Source organism: Pelophylax lessonae (genome assembly GCF_965119305.1).
Source record: "Pelophylax lessonae genome assembly, chromosome: 13".
NCBI lineage: Eukaryota > Metazoa > Chordata > Amphibia > Anura > Ranidae > Pelophylax > Pelophylax lessonae.
This window is the reverse complement of record NC_138780.1, coordinates 122,984,606-123,011,298: the sequence shown is the minus strand read 5'-3', so window position 1 is coordinate 123,011,298 and position 26,693 is coordinate 122,984,606. Positions and strand designations below refer to the sequence as shown.

The 26,693-nt window shown below is 44.1% G+C and overlaps 1 protein-coding gene across 1 annotated transcript in view; it reads left to right on the top strand.

Moving 5' to 3' along the window:
• The window catches only part of LOC309569260 (putative N-acetylated-alpha-linked acidic dipeptidase), a 256,771-nt gene that overhangs the window by 198,578 nt on the left and 31,500 nt on the right, over positions 1–26,693 (top strand). Inside the window, exons 13-16 of the mRNA XM_082275019.1 lie at positions 7,608–7,708; positions 16,113–16,203; positions 18,757–19,009; positions 22,372–22,453. Of these exons, the coding sequence (XP_082131145.1) occupies positions 7,608–7,708; positions 16,113–16,203; positions 18,757–19,009; positions 22,372–22,453 (527 nt within the window). The remainder of the gene's footprint in view (positions 1–7,607; positions 7,709–16,112; positions 16,204–18,756; positions 19,010–22,371; positions 22,454–26,693) is intronic.

The window sequence follows — 26,693 nt, the reverse complement described above, 5'->3', positions numbered from 1 at the left end:
TTGATTCCCTTTAATTGGCAAAAAGAAGAGGCCCCCTCCAGGAAAGATTGGCTGTTAAAAGTAGAGAAAATAAGAAAGTTGGAGCAGCTGAGGACCTGGGAGGAGGAGGAACAGGGGAATGAAGAGGAGATTTGGGATGAGTGGCAAGAGTTTAAGGACACAAGGGAATACAGAGAAATAATAGGAGTCGAATGATAAGAAGAGACGGGGGGGGGGGGGGGGAGGGATAAGGAAGGGAGGGGGGGGAAAAAAAAGGGATAAAAGGTAATATGTGTAAAATGTATATGAAAAAATTCTCCAGCGATTGGAGTGTTGTAAATAATTTTTTACCTGGAAAATTTAATAAAGAAATATAAATAAAAAAAAAAAACACATCCAAGTAAACCACTAGAAGGGATTAGGCAGATATCCAAGGGCACTGAGATTATAGGGTTGAGACGTCAGTAAGGTAAAAAGGGAACACATAAATATACACGGGAAGATAACACAAAGGGGAGGAGAAGGGGAGGGAGGAGAAATCCCCTTCCCCCCCCTTTTTTTTTTTTTGGGGGGGGGGGGGGGGGACGGGACTACCACTGATGGAATGCTTTAGTTGCCCTTTAGTAATAATGTACATGGGAGTGGACGGAGGTAGGACGGGGGGTCTTCTTCTTGCTCCTGTCTGATGTCTGTGCATCTCGAAGAGAGGTCGGGTGGGCAGGCATCGGATAGAGGAGGGAGGAGGGATAAGTTCTAAAGAACGGGGTGATGGCTGTACGAAGTGAGATGGAGCCAGAGATTTTCTGGGTGGTGGTGTTTCATCTTGGAAGGATAAATGAGTGATGAACGAAAATATAAATGTGTAAACAGTTGTGGTAAATTCCCTTGCCCTCCCTTGCTTTCCTTTTTTTCTATTTTTCCTTCCCCACCCCCCCCCTTTTTTTTTTTCTTCTCTTCTTTTCCTCTTTTTGTCCTTTTTACTTTCCTTCGTTTTTTTCTTTAGAATTTATTAGAAATAAAAGTAAAAAATGTATATTTGAGACATCAGAGAATCTTGACGGAGAGTATAAATAGGTTCAAGTCAAGTATGAAAAACGTTTTTCTTAGTTTTGTCTATGCATATGTGAAAAGTAAAAGTATACGTTGGTACTGTATAACTGGAAAATATGAATAATGTTGTAAAATTTCTCCTTTGCTCCATTTATTATAATAAATAAATAAAAAAAAAAAAAAAGAAAAAGAAACTATATAAGTATATTAGGGCAATATAATATTAAGTGTACAGTTGATTATTTTTTTGTGCTGACTCAGAATATTAAAGGAGATGTTCAGCCAAAGCTTGTTTGGCTGTACTTCTCCTGTGGATCAGAGGAGTGCACTCCTGTGACCCATTTTCAGCAGAGAGAGGGCTGAAGCCGCTGTTGGCTGACATCACAGAGCCAGTCCAGGCTCAAGAAAAATCACATCAATGAAGTCGAGATCCACCCACATGCTTGGACCAGCACCCAGGTCAACCTCTCTGAGAGCCTGAGCTAGCCGCTCCCATTCCTGCCCCCTCCACAGCACCGGGCACGGAAGGGGGGGGCAGGACAGAGAGCCAATGAATGACAGTCAGCAGGGAGCTCAGGAAGCTTTGAGAACTGAGAGATCGAAGGTGTGCGATCACTCAATTCTCAATCTTAGAGGCGCCAGGAGACAGACTGATGCTGCATCCACCTAGGTAAGGATGATTCTTAAAAAAAAAAAAAAACATACATCTCTTTTAACTTAAGTGTATAAAAGTGGAGTTACCTTTTACACAAAAATAGTGTGCTTACGGACCAGCGTGCAAACAATGTAAATTAATGATGTATGTATAATTTAAAGTGTTAAGGAAAAAAATGGTCATAGCTGAATTGTACTTTTTTACTCCATTCCCACCTAAAATAACAAGAGGCAGATGAACCCCTATTAATTGGTGAGACCTCCAGACATGTTTGTATGTTTTGTATACAAAATAATTGTAGCATATACAGCAATTTATATGAATTCCTGGGGTGACTTAATGCCTGTTTTTATTTATGATATTTGTTATGCTGCATACAATTTTTCCTTCAAGAGATATACTCTGTATGACAGCACTCCGCTCCCCCAGTATGAAAACACAAATAGAAATAAAAAAAAATAGTACAAGTCACATTTATGCTCCATTGAGTTTTCTCTACACATTATGCCTATAACTGGATAATCTGTTTTCTTTTTTATTTATTTATCATGATCATATGGATAGATTAATTCCAGGTTAAAGTAAGCTTATTGCTAAAAAAAAAAAAAAAAAAAAAAAACTTGTAAAAGAATATGAATTCATGCCTGTCTGAATGTCTGTTGCTGACATTTTAAACATAGAAACATAGAAAGTGACGGCAGAAAAAGACTCCATCGAGTCAAGTAGTCCATCGAGTCTGCCCCTTTTTTTTTTTTTTGTCTTGACACTTTCAGGTGTGTTGTATGCCATGTCCACCACTGGCCAAAACTGTTGGACACCAGCAGCAACAGTAGCTTTGCACCAGATTGTCTGTCAGACAATGAAGTATTATTTTTCTTTTTTTTTACAGGCTTACTCTAATTTTCTATGTTTTGCTAAAGTAATAAAGGGTTATAACCCCTTTCAGTTTTTTTTTTTTGCCTTCTGTGTCCCATTGGGGAGATTTCCCTCAACTTCCTGGCCCATAGCCAAAACAAGAAGTGAGAGGAAGCCCCTCCAAAATGAGGGAATCTTTGGTTGCACACCAGGGTCACCATAAAAAGTGTTCCCATTGGAGGATTTCCCCTTGAATACAATTCTGGGGGCAACCCGAAATTTAGGATTTTCTTTTACTATTACTTTTGGTCATAAATGTAAACAGGACAAATAGAGAGGGTGATTCTTTCTAATGGGGGGGGGGGGGGGGGGCATGGACAGCAATAAAACCTGACAGGTGTCCTAATCCTGCTCCACACTATCTAAACCTAAAAAAAATTAATAAATAAAAGAATTAGCCTATATTCACACCTTTTTTGTTATGTGGTGCTGTTGCACTATGGTAAATGGATGGGGTAATGGGACTTTAAAGGTGCCAATAAATATATAATGATGGAGAAAAAAATCATTTTTTGTAAAAAATACAAATAAATTTTATTGAAGAATACAAAAGCAATACTTTTAAAACATATAAAAGCAACAAGAAAGCACTTGATTATGTCTGCTCAACATGTTTCACCATCTTCAAATGGCTTCTTCAGGAGTCCGACGAACATCTTTCACAAGTGAACATTCTCAAAAAGGACTTGGACCCATAAATGTTGAAGGAGGCTGTAGATGGATTGGGCCCTTAGGTAGGAGGAGAGGTGGAGTCACCCGCTAAGCATGCGTCACACCACTCCTATTAAATGCTTTTATATGTTTTAAAAGTATTGCTTTTGTATTCTTCAATAAAATTAATTTGTATTTTTTACAGAAAATGATTTTTTCTCCATCATTATATATTTATTGGCACCTTTAAAGTCCCATTACCCCATCCATTTGCTCTTGAATACTACTTTGGGATGTGGTGCATCTAATATGTTGCACTATGGTGTTTTTTAGATGCATTTTGCATTTGTTATTTTTTAACACACTAAAACATATATATGTGAACGAAGCCCAAGGCCGGCCATATGCAGTGCAAATTTCTTTCCTACAACTAAAGACAGTGTTGACAGGGGAATCGGCAACTGTCTTCTCTGGGTGGGGGCGGGAGAAGCCGTCCCTGCCAGGAGGAGACAGTGATTATCGCTAGTAGCTATAGCAGCTGCTGGGTATAATCATAAGAGAATCCGGGAAACTGATTGATCGATCAACTTGGTACAATCAGTCTGCCCATTAACGGTTCAAATCTCGACCAGTTCCTGCTGTACTGGTCGAGATTCGAACCGGGTATGGCCAACCCAAGTTATGGCTTTGAGTCAATGTCCTCTCTCACTGTCTAAAAGTGTTTCTAGTATATCCTGAATGACACCATGAATGTGCCTTTTCATTGAATGTATCCCAAATCTGATTATATCGGTCTTGTGATTCTTTAGCAGTCTACAATAATGAGTATTTATTTAGTTAAGAGAAAAGTTCATGTTTGGATTTGTTCCAGTCTGCACAGTAATTGTTCTACAGTGAGATAGCTATGTGTTCAATCACTGAGCCGGATTTCGTCTTATAATAATTTATACCTGTTAGCATAACAATATCAATTCAATTTTTTAATTTCTTGCTTATTATTTACATATTTTATAAGAATTATGTTCCAGATATTGTAGTGTGTAAAGTGTGTGACTGGTAAATTACTATCTAAATGAAAAGTGTTACATGCAGTATGTTCTAATATAATCAGAGTAAAAAAACTGTTCATAATCTGCAGTCTTCTCTAAACGTGAGTTACTACTGCTTAGCAAAATATCTATTATAAATCTTAACAACAAAACTGTTATCTCAGTAATCTGGAAAATACAATTTTCCTGTTTAAATATTTAGACTAACAGAGCTTGCCCTTTAAAACTGTAATGTAGTAATATGCAATACCAAACAGTAATGGTCCATAACAATGGTCTAGACCCCTGTTGTGAACCACTTTCTGTTCAGGTTCATCCTGTTGATCACCAACTGATCATCTCAGTTACAGAACATTGTTTAGTCCAGGGCAGTGGCAGTGGCATTTACCACTATACATTCATGCTGAGAAATTGTAACATCGGTAAAAGGTCACACAATTATTGCTGTGCTCCTAATACTGCAGATACAAAAGCTTTTCTAACTGTCATATTTAATTAGTGATTTCATATGTTGCTCTTATAGAAATGGCTGATTTAGAGGTATGAGGAATGAGATTAAAGGGTCAGTCGATCCATAAATGATACATGTCAATGTTGAGTTGATGTTGGAAAGTTAAGTAGTGATGGGTACACACTATGAGAAAATCGGAAGAATACTGTACTAGACACGATTGTTCGATTTTTATATAGTGTGCTCAACTTTCGACATCTGGTTCAAAATTTGCAAATTAAAATTTCAAAGGAACAAACTCTAAAATGTTTCTTGTACGTGAACAGAACTAATGATTTTTGTGTAATGTGGAATGTTTTCATACAGCTTTCGTAAGAAAAATTGGATACGAAAGATTGCGCATGACCAGAAACAATAACCAACAACAACACAAAAAGCCTTTGTCATATGAGAATTTTCATACATTATTTCCTTTCTCAGTTCTGACTTGCTGTGAAACATTGAGGAAAACGGGAAGATGGTTTGCCCGCTTTTCTTATGTTAGGTCTAAATTTGTCAAGGGTGCAGTTAGTGAGATCTCTGTACCTAAATTCTTGGATTCACACACCTGATCTGGCCATTAGGAGGGGGTCTCCCTACCGGTGTTGGATTTTTAGTTTCTTATATTTTATGGATGATGGAGCTGGCATGTATGAATCTATATATACAAAAGGGCAACGCCAATGCATGATAAAACAATAATAAAAGTTCATATAAAAGTCTAGATGAAGAATGACCAAGAAAATCCTCCACACACCAGTGAATGACATTGAAAACAATGAAGATGGCGTCCTGTCACCAAACACCACATGGATATAGGTGAACTGCTTACCAGATGTTGTTGACTCCCAAATTATAGAGAAGTCAGCACTAGCATGATTACACAGGAATATGAGCCGTTCCAGCGATATTCTCAAGAAATTAATCGAGGTCCATAGGAATGTATTGATGAATGACCGTGAACCTCTCAAGTCCCCCAAAATCCAAACACCTCTCTGGTCTGTGCACCAGATGTACAAATCTATGCAGAGTCTGGATTTATGGCAGAGAGATTGCTCTGTTAGAGGATCTAAAATATATAAAAGTTCAGACACAGTCCACTAGGCTCCCTTAAAACCCAAATCTACCTTTATGGGGAACTGGCTCTTTAAATTTGCTCCTATTGGATTGTTGTTGGAATTTTCATTGCAGAACCGATAGACCAGCGCAACCTCCAAATGATCATCATTGACCTAAATTTTCTTCATTTTTTCACAGACCTACTTCTTCTGATGAGGGAGTAATACTTAAGGCATATCGAACCCCCCAAAATTGTATATATTGCAGTTTACAATTCCTTAGATGTGGTGATTGCATTCATTTTTTACCATCTTTTTCCCTTTATTTTACCTGTTAATCACACTTCCTTCCTATTCTTAGCTACACTCCATTTTCCATTATGCCTATGGAAGAGGACATGCTTGTCACATGGTTAACAGAGATGCCTGCTAACAAGCTGCAATATATTACATTTTTGGTTTTGGGTTTAGATATCCTTTAACCTCCCTGGCGGTATGATTATGTCTGGAATTACATACCAAAAGCGGTACAATTCTTTTCATGGAAATTTGGCGTTATGTATTATAGGCCTACAATTCTTAGTAATTACTGACTTAAACCTGACCAAAACAAGACTCTAGTAGACATCCCAGATGTGATAAATTTGAAACACAAACGCATGAATTATAATCGAATCAATAATATTATTTTATTATTTAATATATAATATATATAATAAAATTATATTATTGATTAGATTATAATTCATGCATTATATATTATATATAGATATGTGTGTGTGTGTGTGTATATATATATATATAATATATAACGCATGAATTATAATTGAATCAATAATATAATTTTATATATATATATATATATATATATATATATATGCATGCTTATATATATATATATATATATATATATATATATATATATATATATATATATATATATATATATATATATATATACATATATATATATATGGATGCATATGCATATATATATATATATATATATATATATGCATCCATATATATATATATATATATATATGCATATATATATATATATAATATAATATAAAGTGTGTTTTGTGCAACGTTTTTTGTTTTTTTTTTTTGAATTTCCCTCCCTAGTTCCGCTCCCATGCAGCATTGCTGCTGCAGGGAACGGAACTAGGAAGTGATCAGACCGACGGAGGGACGGAGGAGCGGCGGGACTCTCGGCTGGCGGTCGCAGCAATGAGAGATCATCGCTGGATCGCCAGGATAAGGTAAGAGAAGCTCCGCTGTGCTCTCTGCAATCCACCCCGAGCGTTACCGCTCCTGCAATGAAAAATCAACCCCGAGTCACGCTCGGGATTACCGCTAAGGCGGTTAACTGTTCTCTGAAATTTTTCTTTCCTGAGTGCCTATTACTTATTTACTGTATATGTCATTCTTATTTACTGTATACTGAATATGCATAGCGATGCTTGGACTGCTAAAGATCAGCCTGTGTATGGCTAGCTTTAGAGTGTAAAAGGCACCTGTAAAATTTGGGTTTATGCTCATGGAGTCCAGATGCATAGGCCCAGACAATACGAGGCCCTTGAGAGTAGCCTTAGAAAGTCAATAACTGTTTGTGACGTTGAAAATCACATATCTACTTTCCATCCTCCGATATTTAAAGCCAGTTGTGACTGTAGAATTTTTACAATTCTAGATAAATAAATAATATTAACATAATTATCCGCCTAATATTGAAATTTTGTTTCTATACATAAAAGGTAGAAAATCCTAACCCTGATGAAATTCGAGCAGGACGAAGATCAGTGTTTGACACCTGGGTTAAGAATATACCATCGTCTCATGATGCAAATCTCCCACAGTATGTACAGAAAGTGGATACCTTACTTATAGGAAAACAATATATTATACTACAGTTATCACAAGGCAGTCATATACACAGCTGGTACACTGGATTCCATTTACGGCATCATACCTAACACATTTTTTCCCCATGTTGAAACGCGTGAAAAAGGATTAGAACCCCTTTTTTTCTTTTTTTTACAGCTGCTGGGTTTGACTTACTGTCACCGTCACTGGTTTCACCAGACAGGAAAGGAGGTCAAATCTGCAATACAGACAGCAATAAAAAAAAGATGGGGGTTCTAACCTTACCTTAAGCCAAGTACACACTGATATTTTTTTTTTAGTTCAACCTAGCGGGCTGAACTATAACAAAAATGGCTGCTCAGGTCAGAGCTGTTGTACTAACAATCCAAAGTTAGTGCAGCGATCTCCCCTGGTGCTCTATTGTGTCCTGACAGGGGGACGCCCCCTCCCCCCCTCCGCCAGGACACTCCAGTTAGTGCTCTCAGCCACTGGCTGAGAGCCCTGATCGGAAGCCAGTAGGCAGACCTTTTATGGTCATGCCCCTTCTACAGTGTCAGACTGGCTGCAGGACACATGGGCGAAATGTCGGACGGTTTCTGTTGAACCGGCCGATGCCGCCCAACATTTGGCCCATGTGTACAGGGCTTTACTTTACTAAAAAAAATCTGAAAGTTGTTTTACCTGTTGGAAATTTTTCTTTCTTGGCACATTTAAATCTATATACAGTGGTATTAGGTTCTGCTGCCCTAATTTTATAGAACTGATCATTTATAAATTAAGAGAACAATAGCAGTCAAGTATTCTTCAATTCAGTATAACCTAAATACATTTTCTGCATCCCAACCGTGTTATTTAATATTTCATTCCCATTGTATGCTGTCATGATGCATGGTCATCATGTAGGCAGATGGGACCACTTACAAGCCCAATGCTTTGAAAATAGTAGTGACAGACAAGAGGTATGCTGCTCTCCAGTAATACACTTAGTAGCTTAAAGTGATTGTAAAGTCTCATTTTTTTTTTTTGCTATTAAAATAACAAACATGTCATACTTACCTCCTCTGTGAAATTGGTTTTGCCCAGAGCAGCCCGAAACCTCCTCTTCTCGCGTCCTCCTTCGCTGCTCCCGGCCCCTCCCTCCAATGGGCAATGGCGCCGCAGCTGTTTCTCAGCCAATCAAATAGGAGAGTCCTGGAGGGCCGAGGGACTCATTGACATCGCTGGATAGAGATGGGGCTCAATTAATTATTACCCCTCATGCACACTGGAGGTTATCAAAATGTCAGTAGAAAGCTGTAGCTGTAGAAGGTGTTTTAAGCAAAACTATATTCCCAAAAAAGCTTATAGCTCAAAAACATTGATAAATGCCAAATTGCTAAGTTTTTGGCATTTTTCAGCATTTTTAAGCTTTTATCAAAGTTAGAGCGTTTTTACAGCTGAAAAACGCCTCTTAAAACCCACTAGTTCTTTACAACTCCTTTAACCACTTTACCACCGGAGGATTTTGCTGTCTTACTTCTGGGCCACTTTTTGCGATTCGGCACTGTGCGACTTTAAATGACAATTGCGCGGTCGTGCGATGCCGTACCCAAACAACATTTTTCCCCACAAACAGAGCTTTCTTTTGGTGGTATTTGATCACCTGTGCGATTTTTACTTTTTGCGCTATAAACAAAAAAAAGAGCGTACATTTTGAAAAAATAACAATATTTTTCACATTTTTTTATATGAAATTACCCCCCAAAAAATGTAAAAAATCAAAATTTTTTTAAAATTTTGGCCAATTTGTTTTCTGCTACCTATGTTTGGTAAAATTAAAAATCACAATAAGCGTATTTTGATTGGTTTGCGCAAAAGTTATTGAGTTTACTAACTAAGGGAAAGATTTCTGTCATTTTTGGTGTTTTTTTTAACGAGTAATGGCGGCGATCTGCGATTTTTTTTACGGGACTGCGACATTGCGGCGGACAGATCGGACCCTTGACTGACATTTTTGACACTTTTGGGGGTACCAGTGACATTTCTGCAGTAATCAGTGCTATATATATGCACTGTTACTATAAAAATGACACTGGCAGGGAAGGAGTTAATTTTATTGGAGAGGGAGGGGTTAATGTATGCCTGGTGCTTACTAACATGTGTGGGGGGAGGTGACTGAGTGACACAAGGACAGATCGCATGTTCAGCTATGCTGAACCCTGCAATCTGTCACTGCTTGTCACTTAGGAGATCCGCCCGCTCTGTTTACACAAGCGGGCGGATCTCCAGACGCGATCGCCGCTGCTCCTCCCCTGGCCCGACTCCCGCTGTGACTCAGTGGCGTAACTAGAACCCTCAGGGCCCCGATGCAAGAAACCATAAAGGGCCCCCCCCCCCCCGACGGGGCCCTTCCCTCCCAGCCTGGTGGCGGAACGCCAGGGCCGGTCGCAAGTCCAATGTTTGTGTGGTAGTTCTGCCATTAGTGTCGGTAGTTTTTTATTTTAATTACATTTTTCTAGAATTTGCTTAAGGGCTCTTTCACACGGTCCGCCTCCGTAGGCGGATCCATGCTGCTCAGCGGGGATCGATCCGCCGATCCCCGCTGAGCCGGTGGATGACAGCTCCGTCTCCGCTTGCAGTGCGGAGAGGGAGGTGTCACAGCTCCCGCTGCTCTCTATGGGGGATCGGATGAGAGCGGACCGCCTGTCCTCTCTCATCCAATCCGATCCCTGAACGGATGGAAAAATAGGGTTTCCATCCCTCCGGATTTCACAGACAGGATCGGATACGGATGGCAGCGGGTGTCAGCGGAGGTGTCTGCGCTGACATCCGCTGCCCCATAGAGCTGCATGGAGGATCCAATCAGATCCGCCTGAAAAACTGACAGGCGGATCTGATCGGATCGCCCGTGTGAAAGAGCCCTAATTCATTTTTTTTTTTTACAATATGGATAGTAGGAAGATGACAGTGGGGATGAAGATGACAGGGGGTGGGATGGTAGGAAGATGACAGGGGGTGGGATGGTGGGAAGATGACAGTAGGGATGAAGATGACGGGTGGGATGGTAGGAAGATGACAGTAGGGATGAAGATGACGGGTGGGATGGTAGGAAGATGACAGTGGGGATGAAGATGACAGGGGTGGGATGTTGGGAAGATGACAGGGGGATGAAGATGACAGGTGGGATGGTGGGAAGATGACAGGGGGATGAAGATGACAGTGGGTGGGATGGTGGGAAGATGACAGGGGGATGAAGATGACAGTGGGTGGGATGGTGGGAAGATGACAGGGGGATGAAGATGACAGGTGGGATGGTGGGATGGTGGGAAGATGACAGGGGAATGAAGATGACAGGGGGATGAAGATGACAGGGGGATGAAGATGACAGGGGTGGGATGGTGGGAAGATGACAGGGGGATGAAGATGACAGGTGGGATGGTGGGATGGTGGGAAGATGACAGGGGGATGAAGATGACAGTGGGTGGGATGGTGGGAAGATGACAGGGGGATGAAGATGACAGGTGGGATGGTGGGAAGATGACAGGGGGATGAAGATGATGGGTGGGAAGATGACAGGGGGGATGAAGATGACAGGTGGGATGGTGGGAAGATGACAGGGGGATGAAGATGACAGGGGGATGAAGATGACGGGTGGGATGGTGGGAAGATGACCGGGGGATGAAGATGACAGGGGGGATGGTAGGAAGATGACAGGGGGACGAAGATGACAGGGGGGATGGTAGGAAGATGACAGGGGGATGAAGATGATGGGTGGGATGGTGGGAAGATGACAGGGGGATGAAGATGACAGGTGGGATGGTGGGAAGATGACAGGGGGATGAAGATGACAGGTGGGATGGTGGGAAGATGACAGGGGGATGAAGAATACAGGTGGGATGGTGGGAAGATGACAGGGGGATGAAGATGACAGGGGGATGAAGATGACGGGGGGGATGGTAGGAAGATGACAGGGGGATGAAGATGACAGGGGGATGAAGATGATGGGTGGGATGGTGGGAAGATGACAGGGGGATGAAGATGACAGGGGGATGAAGATGACAGGGGGATGAAGATGACGGGGGGGATGGTAGGAAGATGACAGGTGGGATGGTGGGAAGATGACAGGGGGATGAAGATGACAGGGGGATGAAGAATACAGGTGGGATGGTGGGAAGATGACAGGGGGATGAAGATGACAGGGGGATGAAGATGACGGGGGGGATGGTAGGAAGATGACAGGGGGATGAAGATGACAGGTGGGATGGTGGGAAGATGACAGGGGGATGAAGATGACAGGGGGATGAAGATGACAGGGGGATGAAGATGATGGGTGGGATGGTGGGAAGATGACAGGGGGATGAAGATGACAGGTGGGATGGTGGGAAGATGACAGGGGGATGAAGATGACAGGTGGGATGGTGGGAAGATGACAGGGGGATGAAGATGACAGGTGGGATGGTGGGAAGATGACAAGGGGATGAAGAATACAGGTGGGATGGTGGGAAGATGACAGGGGGATGAAGATGATGGGTGGGAAGATGACAGGGGGATGAAGATGACAGGTGGGATGGTGGGAAGATGACAGGGGGATGAAGAATACAGGTGGGATGGTGGGAAGATGACAGGGGGATGAAGATGACAGGGGGATGAAGATGACGGGGGGGATGGTAGGAAGATGACAGGGGGATGAAGATGACAGGTGGGATGGTGGGATGGTGGGAAGATGACAGGGGGATGAAGATGACAGGGGGATGAAGATGATGGGTGGGATGGTGGGAAGATGACAGGGGGATGAAGATGACAGGGGGATGAAGATGACGGGTGGGATGGTGGGAAGATGACAGGGGGATGAAGATGACAGGGGGATGAAGATGACAGGGGGATGAAGATAACAGGGGGATGAAGAATACAGGTGGGATGGTGGGAAGATGACAGGGGGATGAAGATGACAGGGGGATGAAGATGACAGGGGGGATGGTAGGAAGATGACAGGGGGATGAAGATGACAGGTGGGATGGTGGGAAGATGACAGGGGGATGAAGATGACAGGGGGATGAAGATGACAGGGGGATGAAGATGATGGGTGGGATGGTGGGAAGATGACAGGGGGATGAAGATGACAGGGGGATGAAGATGACAGGGGGATGAAGATGACGGGGGGGATAGTAGGAAGATGACAGGTGGGATGGTGGGATGGTGGGAAGATGACAGGGGGATGAAGATGACAGGGGGATGAAGATGACAGGGGGATGAAGAATACAGGTGGGATGGTGGGAAGATGACAGGGGGATGAAGATGACAGGGGGATGAAGATGACGGGGGGGATGGTAGGAAGATGACAGGGGGATGAAGATGACAGGTGGGATGGTGGGAAGATGACAGGGGGATGAAGATGACAGGGGGATGAAGATGATGGGTGGGATGGTGGGAAGATGACAGGGGGATGAAGATGACAGGGGGATGAAGATGACAGGGGGATGAAGATGACGGGGGGGATGGTAGGAAGATGACAGGTGGGATGGTGGGAAGATGACAGGGGGATGAAGATGACAGGTGGGATGGTGGGAAGATGACAGGGGGATGAAGATGACAGGGGGGATGGTAGGAAGATGACAGGGGGATGAAGATGACAGGGGGATGAAGATGATGGGTGGGATGGTGGGAAGATGACAGGGGGATGAAGATGACAGGGGGGATGGTAGGAAGATGACAGGGGGATGAAGATGACAGGGGGATGAAGATGATGGGTGGGATGGTAGGAAGATGACAGGGGGATGAAGATGACAGGGGGGATGGTAGGAAGATGACAGGGGGATGAAGATGACAGGGGGATGAAGATGATGGGTGGGATGGTGGGAAGATGACAGGGGGATGAAGATGACAGGGGGATGAAGATGACAGGTGGGATGGTAGGAAGATGACAGTGAGTGGGGTGGTAGGAATTTTACATACACCCCCCCCCCAGCTTTACACACACCTCCATCTCCATACCCCCCCCCCACACACACACACACACACACCTCCATCTCCATACCCCCCCCCCCACACACACACACACACCTCCATCTCCATACCCCCCCCCCACACACACACACACACACCTCCATCTCCATACCCCCCCCCCCTGCAAGTTAGTACAGTATTATATTAGTTATAATCATCACAGACCTCAGATCAGAGCGATGTTGTAGAGAGTGGAGAGAGCTGGTCCCGCCCCCTCTCCTCCGTGTACTGTACAGTCAGGAAACACACAGGAAGGGGGAGGGGCGGGTTCAGTGCTCGTCTCTGCTCAGTCTGCACTCACACACAGGAAGCTGGAGAGAGAGATCAGCTGCCTGTGTGTTTGTGTAACTCGCTGAGGATCGGGGAGCTCCGGTCTCAGCTGCGCTTGCCGCTCTCCTCTCTATACATACAGGGGGCCCTCTCGGGCCCCCTGCAGCACGGGGCCCGGTCGCCATGGCGACCCCTGCGACCCCTGTACGTCCGCCCCTGCTGTGACTGAATACAGCAGGAGCGAGACTCCGGCGGCGCGCGCGCGCCGCCAAGAAGGGGGAATGTCTGGCGACGTAGGTCTACGTCGCCAGACGTTATCGAGCCACTTTGCCGCAGTAGTGCTCTAGTGAGCAGACGGCAAGTGGTTAATATGTTTAATATGCAGTTCAGTTTTGGGCACCAGTTCTCAAAAAAGGATATTGGGGAACTTGAGAAAGTGCATAGAAGATCAACTAAACTGGTAAGAGGTATGGAGGACCTCAGCTATGAGGAAAGATTAAAAAAAATTTTTTCTCTCTTGAGAAGAGGAGATTAAGGGGGGATATGATCAACATGTATAAATACATAAGGGGTCCATATAGTGAACTTGGTGTTGAGTTATTCCCTCTAAGGTCATCACAGAGGACAAGGGGGCACCCTTTACGTATAGAGGAAAAGAGTATTAGTCCTCAAATATGGAAAGGTTTCTTTACAGTAAGTGCTGTGAAAATGTGGAATAGACTCCCTCCAGAGGTGGTTCTGGCCAGCTCAATAGATTGCTTTAAAAGAGGCCTGGATTCTTTCCTGGGTGTACATAATATAAATGGTTACTAATATTTATAGGTAAAGTTGATCCAGGGAATATCAGATTGCCTCTTGGGGATCAGGAAGGAATTTTTTTCCCCTCCCTGCTGTAGCAAATTGGATCATGCTTTGCTGGGGTTTTTCACCTTCCTCTGAATCAACTGTGGGTATAGGATTGTGTATATGGGATTGTATGGTTGTGTTTTCTTTTTTGTTTTTTATTGGTTGAGCTAGATGGACTTGTATCTTTCTTAAGCCTGACTAACTATGTAACTATGTTGCAAATATTCAAACAGCAACAAAACCTCATTAAATGGCAGAGATTTGGGTTTTAGATGGGCATTGATAGGTTTTACCATCTGGAGGCTCTAATGGTGACTCTCTTGGAGACACTAATAGAGCAATTTCCCACTGTACTGTGCAGATCTCATGTCTCACAATGATGCACAAAAAAGACCCAACCCACCCTGCCCCCATCTGAACTCCAGGGGACTGTGATATCATTATTTGACTTTGTAAGACCTTACACTTTTATGTGGAAGTGATCATTCTAATGAAATTATCTTGCCACTGAAATTTCAGATAAGATCGCATGCAATGCAACCTGCTAGCAACTACACAAAATGGGGCCTTAAAGTGTTACTAAACCCAGAACCCTGCATTCACTATATCTGGTCTCCCAAAGTACACAGAACATGGAAATACAATAGTTTTAGTACATATAAACTTCTAAATACCTTTTCTCATCAGCAGTATATAGCAGTCTTATGACATCTGGTTAAAGCTTGTTGGAGGAGTTTTCATTCTCCCCTGATTGTCCCATGAGGCTTCATGACCCCTGACCCTCTGTCTGGATAGTGTTGATTGGCCCTGTGCTGTTCACATGCACTATCCCATAAAGAAAAAACTCTCTAGCAATACACACCATCTGAGCATGTTCAGCTTGCCCCCAAGGCTCTGTTCTATCAAGAGATGGTTTGGGGACAGTGGAAGAAGGGGAGAATCAGAGAATACTGGATCAAACAGCCTTTTTACACAATGCAGAGAATTAACTCCTTAGGTTCCACAGTGAGTATAACAAGCTTGCTTTACTGTATACACAGACTCATTTTACTGTTTTGAGTTTAGAAACACTTAAAGCATTCAATGGTTGCCCTTATATTTTATATACAGTACTGCAAAAAATAGCAGTGCAATCTCTGCCATCTGTTTACAATCTGTAAGACTTGGCCTTAATTGTAGCAGAAACAAAGGGAGTCAAATAATTCAATCACTTGTAGATTGGTAGCATATGTTCATAGTCAGAGAATATTGACTAGTTTTAATGGAATAATATTTAAAATATCTTTCATATATTGCAGTGTGAAGAGCTTGGGATCGGGAAGTGATTATTCACCTTTCCTGCAAATTACTGGAATTTCTGCAGCGGATTTGCTTTACACATATGACCAGGTACTGTGAAGAGAGATAAATAATGCAAAGCTTTTTTTTACACTTACTGCATGCTAAAATGGAAATGTCTTTCAGATAGAAGTTTTAATATTATATGCAAATGTATGTTAATATTTATGGCAGATTTTAATATAATTATTCAGGCACATTGCTTTAAAGATAAGCTCTCAGTACCTCAAGTGGCATACCCTAGCGATGGCATTAGGTAAGGATCTTACAGTATCTCCTAGACCAGAGTTCTCCAAACCTTCTAGGGCCAGTTTATTGTCCTTCAAACTTTAGGGGGGCCAGACTGTGACCAGCGGGAGTGGAAATTTTCCTGGCATCAGTGGGAATAAACATTGCCACATTTGGTATTGAGGGAAGGAACGGTGCACCATCATTGGTATCATTGAGATAATAATACCCCATTGTTGGTGTCAGCGGTGAAAAAATATTGCCCCATTGTTGATGTCAGTTGGCAGAATAGTGTCTTGTATCAGTGGGAAGCATCAACTTAACTCGCCGTGTTTGGAGGAGGAGAAATGCTGGCTATGACCCCCAATGTCAAACATGGAGGTGGAAACATCATGCTTTGGGGTGTTTTTTCTGCAAAGGGGACAGGATAACTTCACTGCATCAATGGGACGATGGACGAGGCCATATACCGTCACATCTTGGGTGAGACCCTCCTTCCCTCAGCCAGGGCATTGAAAATGGGTGGTGGATGGGTATTCCAGCATGACAATAACCCAAAACACACGGCCAAGGCAACAAAGGGGGTGGCTCAAGGAGAAGCACATTAAGGTCCTGGAGTGGTCTAGCCAGTCTCCAGACCTTAATCCCATAGAAAATTTGTGGAGGGAGCTGAAAGTTCGAGTTACCAAACGTCAGCCTTGAAACCTTAATGACTTGGAGAGGATCTGCAAAGAGGAGTGGGACAAAATCCCTCCTGAGATGTGTGCAAACCTGGTGGCCAACTACAAGAAACATCTGACCTCTGTGATTGCCAATAAGCCTTTTGCCACCAACTACTAAGTCATGTTTTGCAAAGGGGTCAAATACTTATTTCACTTATTAAAATGCAAATCAATTTATAACTTTTTTTAAATGTATTTTTCTGCATTTTTTTTTTTTTTTGTTGTTATTCTGTTTCTTACTGTTAAAATAAACCTACTATTAAAATTTTAGATTATTACATTTTTGATCATTTTTTTTTGTCAGTGGGCAAATGTACAAAATCAGCAGGAGATCAAATACTTTTTTTCCTCACTGTATATATTTATACAAAAGTAAAATAAGGGCCAAACTCCCCACAATGGCATCCCATCCCTGAAGACAATTGCAGTTACAATAAGCCCATACCTACTAAAGGCTACGTACCAGTCTGAAGCCCGGTACACACGGGCCGAAAATTGGCCCGTTCAGAAGGAACCAGCTGACTTTTGGTCCGTGTGTACAGATGTCTAATGACCTGCTTCTGTTGAATGAACATACTGGAAAACAGTATTAAATCAGTGCTCGCGGGTAATAGCTGTGAAGGCTTATCAGTGTAATTTGGCTGGGGGTGGGGGGGGGGGGAATCCCCCTGTCAGAATACAATGGGGTTTATTTACTAAAACTGCAGAGTAGTGCAAAATCTGGTGCCGCTCTGTAAAGAAACCAATCAGATTCCAGTTTTTTTTTAATCAAAATTTGATTGAACAAGCAGTTGGAAGCTGATTGGCTACCATGCAGAGCTGCACCAGATTTTAAACTATCCAGTTTTAGTAAATAAACCCCAATGTCTCAGTAGGAGAGATCCCAGCATCAAAAAAATTTGGGTTGATGCAGTGATCTGTCAGTTTTCTTCGCTCTACCCATTGGTTGACCAATACAAACTGTATGTGTGTACCCAGATTTAGAAAAGAGCAATTTACTAAAGGTATACAGAATGCCTTTTTTTTAGTTAATAATTAAGTGGGAAAGAAACTGTTTTAGTCTTAAGACATAATTTTAATGTAATCATTCATCCTTGGTGTAGTCTGAAAACACCCGAAAGTTTATCTGGAAGGCTCTGACTTGGTATCCTGGTTCACCTCCCCTTCCCAGTAGCCTCTGTATTTAAGAGGGATAGGTGCTGAGGAATCTGGGTTGGATTGTGAGATATGAGTGTCTCATAGCCTCTTTGGGTTAGCCACAGAATAAAAACATGTCAGAGATCCAAGTCAGAGCAAATTCAGTGCCTTTCAACAGAGCTCAGGCAAGTGGGTCAAGCTTGGAATTGTGGGAATGAAATGCAACCTTTTGCCCACATTCAAATACTACCACTAAAAGAATAGGCTCAATTCACAGAGCTAACAAACCAGGATTATTTTCAACAAGTGCCAATACAATTTAAAATGACTTTCAAACAGATCCTTATTATTGTGGTAATGCTTTTTGAAATCGAACCTAATATATAAAAAACGGTGCTCCACTGTGATTGTTTCTTCTGATCGCAAACAAAAAAAACAAAAGAACAGGTGAACAAATTATTTTTCTTTCCCGAAGACTTTCTGTTACATTCTGAAAACTGTATGCTTTCAATTTCAGAAATATACTATAGCTTCGTATCCTATGTATCATTCTGTTTATGAAACCGTGGATCTGGTATCACGTCTTTTGGACCGTGGATTTAAGTATCATCAGGCTGTTGCAAGACTTTGGGGTGAATTGGCTCTACGTCTGGCTGATGATGTCATCTTGAATTTTGACTGTCTGCAGTATGCAGAGACACTACAGTCAATTGTCAGTGAATTACAAACCATCTATGGACATACATTTCAGGAACATAACCTATCTTTGGGTAAGCATTAGGATATCAGTACTGAAATCTAGCCAAAACTTTTTTTTATTTTTATTACAGTACAGAACGGTTAGCACATCTGTATTTGTAAGTGAAGTTTTTCCTGCTTTCTGTGAGTCCATTGAGGAGACCCTTTTGTGACTCCAGAACAAGAAATATAAGGATTTGACTTACCAGTAAGTTTTTTTCTTGGAGTACAGTACAGGACATGGGCTCCCTTAACCAATAGACTCTTGGATATGCACAACCACCTTCAGGTGATTGGACACTGGCAAACAGAATTGTGGGACAGCCCATAAAACCCCTCCCACTTCTAGAAATCCTGTTTTGTAGCAAGCCATTAAAGAAAGTGCCAGGACAATGGGGAGGGTATTTTCTTGTTGTGTACAATTCTCTTAGAAAAGGATTTACCAGAAGAGTCAAAAATCCTTATTTCTTCATTGTACAGTACAAGAAAAAGGCTTCTTTAAGTCTTGACCGTGGAACATCCCTGAGAAATAAAACTGAGGGGTGGGCAACATGGCAACAATACCAACAGGCCCAAAAACAAAGGGAATCAGGTCCTGAACTCATCCCAGCTTTAATCACCTTTCAGTTGAAGCCAGTGGCGGCTGGTGCTCAAAATTTTTGGGAGGGGCGCAAACAGAAAAAATCGAATAGGCATTGCTTTGTGGCAAAAAACGCGGCAAAAAATTGTGTGACTTTGAGGTCACAAAAGTGTGAAAGGGGCCTTCAGTAATCAAAGTATAGTGTGCCCCCCTTCAATGCAGAGTTACTACAGCGTGCCCCCATTCAATGCAGAGTTACTACAGCATGCCCCCATCAATGCAGTGACCAGCATGTCCCCATCAATGCAGTGACCAGCATGTCCCCATCAATGCAGTGCCAGTGACCAGCATGTCCCCATCAATTCAGTGACCAGCATGTCCCCATCAATGCAGTGCCAGTGACCAGCATGTCCCCATCAATGCAGTGACCAGCATGTCCCCATCAATGCAGTGACCAGCATGTCCCCATCAATGCAGTGCCCGTGACCAGCATGTCCCCATCAATGCAGTGACCAGCATGTCCCCATAAATGCAGTGACCAGCATGTCCCCATCAATGCAGTGACCAGCATGTCCCCATCAATGCAGTGACCAGCATGTCCCCATAAATGCAGTGACCAGCATGTCCCCATAAATGCAGTGGATGAGGCAGCTGGCTGGATGTGGCTGCAGGGGAGTCAGCTAGCAGCAGTTCCGGGGAGACTATAGGGGAAGGGGGGCCCCGGGCAGGAGAGGTGCGTACCATATGCTGGCTGGGAGAGGGACCCAGTTTCAGTGGCTCCAGAGGTGTACTTCCCGCCCGCCGTCAGACTCAGCGAGGAGGAGCAGGTAAGGGAAGAAGCCGCGGTGGCCTGGCGATGGCGCTGTAAGGACCTGTCACCTGCTGCCTAGGAACTTCGTGACCAGCGGTCTCGAGGGATCCAAGATCAGTGGCGGCCGGCGGCAGAGGAGACTGAACAAGGTTTTCTAACAAAACAAGTTTTCTAATCAACATAACAGTCCAGGTGGTGATACATGCACTGCAGTGTTGCAAACTGCATCACTTACTTACCGGTGGTGGTCTGGACGGATCGATCCGATTCCGGTCCGGTGACTCCGGTCTCCTCTCCGCTCTCTGCCGGTGCCGCCGTCATTCCCGTCTCCCGCCGTGTCCGTCCACTAGTCTCCGACTCAGTGCGGCAGCGTGACTGACGCACGCGACGTGACGTCAGCGGGGTCAGTATGGGGCCATGGGATGTCCTGGATGATGATTGGTCCAGGCTGTAGACTGGACCAATCACAGCCAGGATATCAGAAAGTGGGGGTGTCCAATCGCAAAGACTTGCGCTCAGGTTACGCCCCCAGAAGGCAGCCAATCGGTGCCTCTTCTGGGACGTAACCCCACCCCCCCCCCTAGCCACCAGTTCCTTCACAGAGGCCGGCGAACCCAATTTTTTTTTTTACAACTTTATTTGTTCGCTTTGTAATTTTTTTTTTCTTTTTTTTCTTCTTTTTTTTAGGGGTAGGGGGGTGGCGCCCTGGCGCCCCCTATGCACGGGCCGCCACTGGTTGAAGCTGTCATGTGGCAAAGGCCTAAATATCTGCCTGGTAGATATTCAAAAATGTGTGCACCACCAGGTTGCAGCCTTGCAAATCTGAGAAACATGACTGGTGCTGAAAAACCCAAGTGGTACTGCCTGAATGGGTCAAGTGAGCCCTAACAGGAAAGGGAAGAACCTTCCCCTTCCAGGAACACTGCGGGTGAAAAAACCATGCAGGCTCTAGTGGCTGAGGAAGTGTACCTGCAAATTGCCTACTCAAGGACAAGGCCAGGACATGCCTTTCAGCCTAAGCCAAAATTCAGTCTGCCTCTCAAGGGGCCACACGACTTCTTAAAATGCCCTGATGGGTTGCTGTAAGCCACTACTGTGGTGTTGTCCATCTGAACTCCTAACGATTGTCCCTGAAGCTGGTTTGGTCACTGATGAAGAAACAGGAGAATACCTCTTACTTACAAAATGTTAATGGGAAGTCTGGACTCCCTCGATGACCAAGTCCTTTGGATCATCTCTGTCCCTAGGACTCCTCCCCAACTTAACAGGCTGGCATCCATCATGGGAACCGTCTAGATCAGTTATGTCCAAACTATAGCCCTCCAGCTGTTCAGGAACTACAATTCCCATCATGCCTAGTTATGTCTGTGAATGTCAGAGATTTACAATGCCTTATGGGAATTGTAGTTCCTGAACAGCTGGAGTGCCATTGTTTGGACAATACTGGTCTAGATCAATGGGAGAAATGACTTCCCTGATTCCAATGCAGTCCTGGTCAGCCACTAGGCTTGCTATATCCTGGCCTTAGAAGACAGGGGCATGGACTGGTTTAGAAACTGAGAAAGCCAGAGCTGCATAGAATTAAGGTAAAACTTATAAAACATCATTGCCTCGAAGGAGTACTATCATTCAAAAGCAAACCAATGGCATCTCATTGGAGTGGATATATTTAGATGTTTAGAAAGGTTCCTTTATGCTCATCACTAATTAATAACTTTTTGTAGCCTCCAACAAATTCGCACTTTGCACAGAAATGTTCACCAGAGGTTAGTGAGTGAGGTTCCATCATCAAGACATATGCAAGTGAAAATGCTGTTTTTTTTTATTTTTCTTGATGTGATTGGATAATCTTTGCCAAGTAAAATGTTAGCACACAGTTCTGGGAAAAGTTCCCTTGCAAAGTGGATTGCTTATTTTTTTTATTAAATCAACATTAATAAGTAGACTGCAGGTTAGTTCACACATAACACTGTACTTCTAAGTTCTGTTGCACTTCTTTCTAGATGCTGTGAAGGATGCAGTTGAAGGATTTCTTAAAGCAGCTAAAGCTCTGCAAGAAAAGGCAGAAAAAGCAAACAAAGAGAAGTGAGTATCTCAGCTGTCTATGTAAATGGATTATATAGTCATATAACAAACAGAAATGATTTACAAGACAGCAGAAATGTCTTGCTATATAGCAATAAATGCAAAGGAAAACAGTTTCATAAGATTTAAATAACATTTAATGTGTAAGTCTACCCTAAAATCCCTGCATCTACAGACATCCACGATTTAACACTAACCTATCTAGCCATGAAAAGAAGAAATCAGTATACATACCCTTTTTTTTAAGCCGATCCGACACGGCCGACAACAGCTGTGAAATTAATGGGAAGTGAAGTCACCCATAGACTTACTATGGGGCTTCCGTTATCGGTTTTGTCCTCTGCACCCACCTTCAGAGTAAAGCCGCAGATGACAGCTCAGTGTGGGATCAGCTTGGATCGGCTTCAAAAAAGGTATGTATACTGTATTCTTCTTTACAGGGTTAGATAGGTTAGTGTTAGATCATGGATGTCTGTAGATGCAGGGATTTTATTGTTAGGGTGGATTTACACTTTAAGGCCTTACATTCCAAATTGTTCCAACCTGCTTCATAAATTCATGTCAGAATCTTAAAAAAGCATGTGTATACCAACCATTTACTATGGCTGACATCCATAGCCATTAAGAATGTTTGATCGTTTTTGGTTTTTCATCCCATGAAGCCGCACATCAATGCAGACCCACTGGTATTGGAATGAATGGCAGTCTCAGCCTGGGCTCCCACTAGGCCATGTCCCCAATGCATTTTCCAATGATCAAGCTCTGAAGGGTGGAGTAAAACACATTAGGGGCATGACTACCAGTAGGTCTGCATTTATGTGTGGCTTCATGGGATCCATCCTTTGCTCAACTATTGTTTGGAGCCAAGATGAGCTCCTTCCCTGGCCTGCACTCACAGTGGAGGACACAGAATTGCTTTCCCTTGTAGCCTGAGCGGCACAAATTTTGCATTACCATCTTTAATTTTTTATATGTCATTTTTATAGCACCTGCTGACCCCCAGAGGCATGTCAGGTACTCTCAGAGACAGGGTGGGTTAGCATTTTTCCAGGGTTGGGTCTATGGCTGAATGATGGGGGGTGTGTACTGTGTGTACTAATTGAGCACCAGTCACTTTAAGGATTTTTAAAGATCTTATTCCTCACAGCAACACATGGGAGCAAGGGTTAAGGAATTCAGAACAACCATGCTGCCTTGAAGATTCACAGACTCCATCCATAGACCTCAGTACAGGTAAAAAGGGTCTTTATGCTGAAACCAGCAACCTGTACCTTTTCAAGAAGCAGTAGTATCTCTAACAGCAACATCAGCCTCAGTGATCTTCTTGATGATTTCCAGAGAATCACCTCTGGTACTCCATTCCAGGCATCACTCCTTCTACTAGACTCCTGTCCTCTGTGAGGCTCACTGACCCCAGGACCTCTATCAGCAGGACCACTTTGGACAGGCAGGCTTCTTCTGCTCCTTGGCATTTTCACCGAGCACGTGGGTGGGGGTCACTCGCCCTGCATGTGGGGGTGACTTTTGCGTGTGTGTGCGCCCATCAATGCATGGGACCAGGTGGGGACCGCGTTCATGTGAGAATCAAACATTATGACAGTTCCCCGACTCAGAGATGAGCCATACACTGTGCGCAGTAATTAATTACATAGAGTCCCTCCATAGAATGCTGTCCCATTTTACTATACACCTTAGCTTTGTAGATCTTGCAATAAGGAAGGGTCACTGCTGAGCCCGTGCCCCCTTCACCAGTCCAGCGTACCTCTGCCACTTCACTCCCAGTGACAGAATGGGGTCCTGTCGTGCACCTAGTGTGGATCCTAATGCATGCACCTAATTAACTCTTTCCATTCTTCCATAACATGCGGCTAAGCTGTGGGTCTCTATAACGTGGGTTCAGTCCCAGTACTTTCGGGAAACCAACTGCTGGGGCAGGAGCTAAATCACCGACCTTCCTAGCAGAGGACCTTTCTCCATGCCAGGTACCATACTTCATGACCGGCTGCAATATTGCTTGCACTAGTTCTTGGTTACGCATAGCAACTGCTTTCTTCCCCATGCTTGTCTTGGAGAGTAAATTCTTTGTAGTGGTTTGCTTCATAACCCACATGTGCTTCACTGATCCTTGGTCTTTCATACACCAGAAACCATTGTGCACCCCTTTAAAATGACTTCAGACTAGGCTTAAATGGTTAATGCACTTTTACTGAATATTTGCAGTAGTCCAACAAGTACATTCCAATGGAACATTCCCTATCTAACTCAACTAGGCTGCCCACGCATACCTCAACAAGGTAGTAGTCCATCTTCCAGGGTTTGGCAGGTCTCCAAACTCCCAGTGTCTTCCAATGGACTGCTGGGTGCAGCAGCCCACTCAGTGTTCCATGTCAGTAAACCGTCTCCAAGAACAGGGATGACAGCCCACGAATCCGGCTTTCCCCATCAAATTTTATCACAGGGCGGATAGGCAAGGTCTTAAAAGCCCGGGAACAGAGGTGCAAAACATTAGCCCTTCCCCAGCATGGACCAACCAACTACCCAAATATTATACAGTACACAACCTGCCTAAAAGCACATGCAAAGGCCTCCTAGGCTTTAGACCTAATCACTCAACTGCATAACACATACCCTCCCAAGTCCAAAGCCCAGTAGTCAGAGAGAGCTAACAAAGTTCACCCAAAATTTGTATTCTCTTCCCCAGCATGCACCAGTGACAATAAACCTCCTACTGGTTGGCCGGGGGACAAAAATATTCATAACTGAGCTTAAGTAGAGAACCAAATAAGTATAATAATACTACCAATCAGCATGGACTGTCTACCACCCAAAACTAGCAGGGTGGCTACATAAAGTATGTTGTGTATTTTGAAACCTAATCTCCTATACTACTGGGCTCTGTGCGACTGACGTGCTCTGCGACTGACGTGATCTGCGACTGTCTGTGCGACTGACGTGCTCTGCGAATGTCTGTGCGACTGACGTGCTTTGCGACTGACGTGCTCTGCGACTGTCTGTGTGACTGACGTGCTCTGCGACTGCCTGTGCGACTGACGTGCTCTGCGACTGCCTGTGCGACTGATGTGCTCTGCGACTGTCTGTGCGACTGACGTGCTCTGCGACTGTCTGTGCGACTGACGTGCTCTGCGACTGACGTGCTCTGCGACTGTCTGTGCGACTGACGTGCTCTGCGACTGTCTGTACGACTGACGTGCTCTGCGACTGTCTGTGCGACTGACATGCTCTGCGACTGTCTGTGCGACTGACGTGCTCTGAGACTGTCTGTGCGACTGACGTGCTCTGCGACTCTGTGCGACTGACATGCTCTGCGACTGACGCGCTCTGCGCCTGACGTGCTCTGCGACTGTCTGTAGGTGCGACTGTCTGTGCGACTGACGTGCTCTGCGACTGTCTGTGCGACTGACATGCTCTGCGACTGTCTGTCTGTGCGACTGACGTGCCCTGCGACTGTCTGTGCAACTGATGTGCTCTGCGACTGTCTGTGCGACTGACGTGCCCTGCGACTGTCTGTGCGACTGACGTGCCCTGCGACTGTCTGTGCGACTGACGTGCTCTGCGATTGACGTGCTCTGCGACTGTCTGTGCGACTGACATGCCCTGCGACTGTCTGTGCGACTGACGTGCCCTGCGACTGTCTGTGCGACTGACAAGCCCTGCGACTGTCTGTGCGACTGACAAGCCCTGCGACTGACGTGCTCTGCGACTGACTGTACTGTGAAACTGACTGTGCTGTGCGATTGACGTGCTCTGCGACTGACTGTACTGTGCGACTGACGTGCCCTGCGACTGACGTGCCCTGCGACTGACGTGCCCTGCGACCGTGAGTGTCAGTAAGTATTGGTGAGTAAACAGAGTACCAGAGGGTGAGAAAGTAGAGTTAGGAAGCTAGGAAACAACCACACAGGACAGATTTAAATTACTGAATCCCCATTAGATTAGATTAGTGGGTACAATGCCCGGCGGGTGTGGAGATGCGACTCGGTGTACATCTTGTGGTATGTATACATTCCTCGATCATGAGATCGAGGGCGAATACAAATGCACAAAGTGTAAGCACGTTGTTTCCCTGGAAGCTCAGGTCCTGAATCTAGCGAAGCAGCTGGCAACACTGAGACGTATGTCCATACTGAAGGAGAGCTGGGATCGTACCCGCCAGGTGCAGGCTGGGGCCTGCACAGAGGTGGGCGGATTGATGGAGGTGCAGGCATCAGAGCAGAGTAGA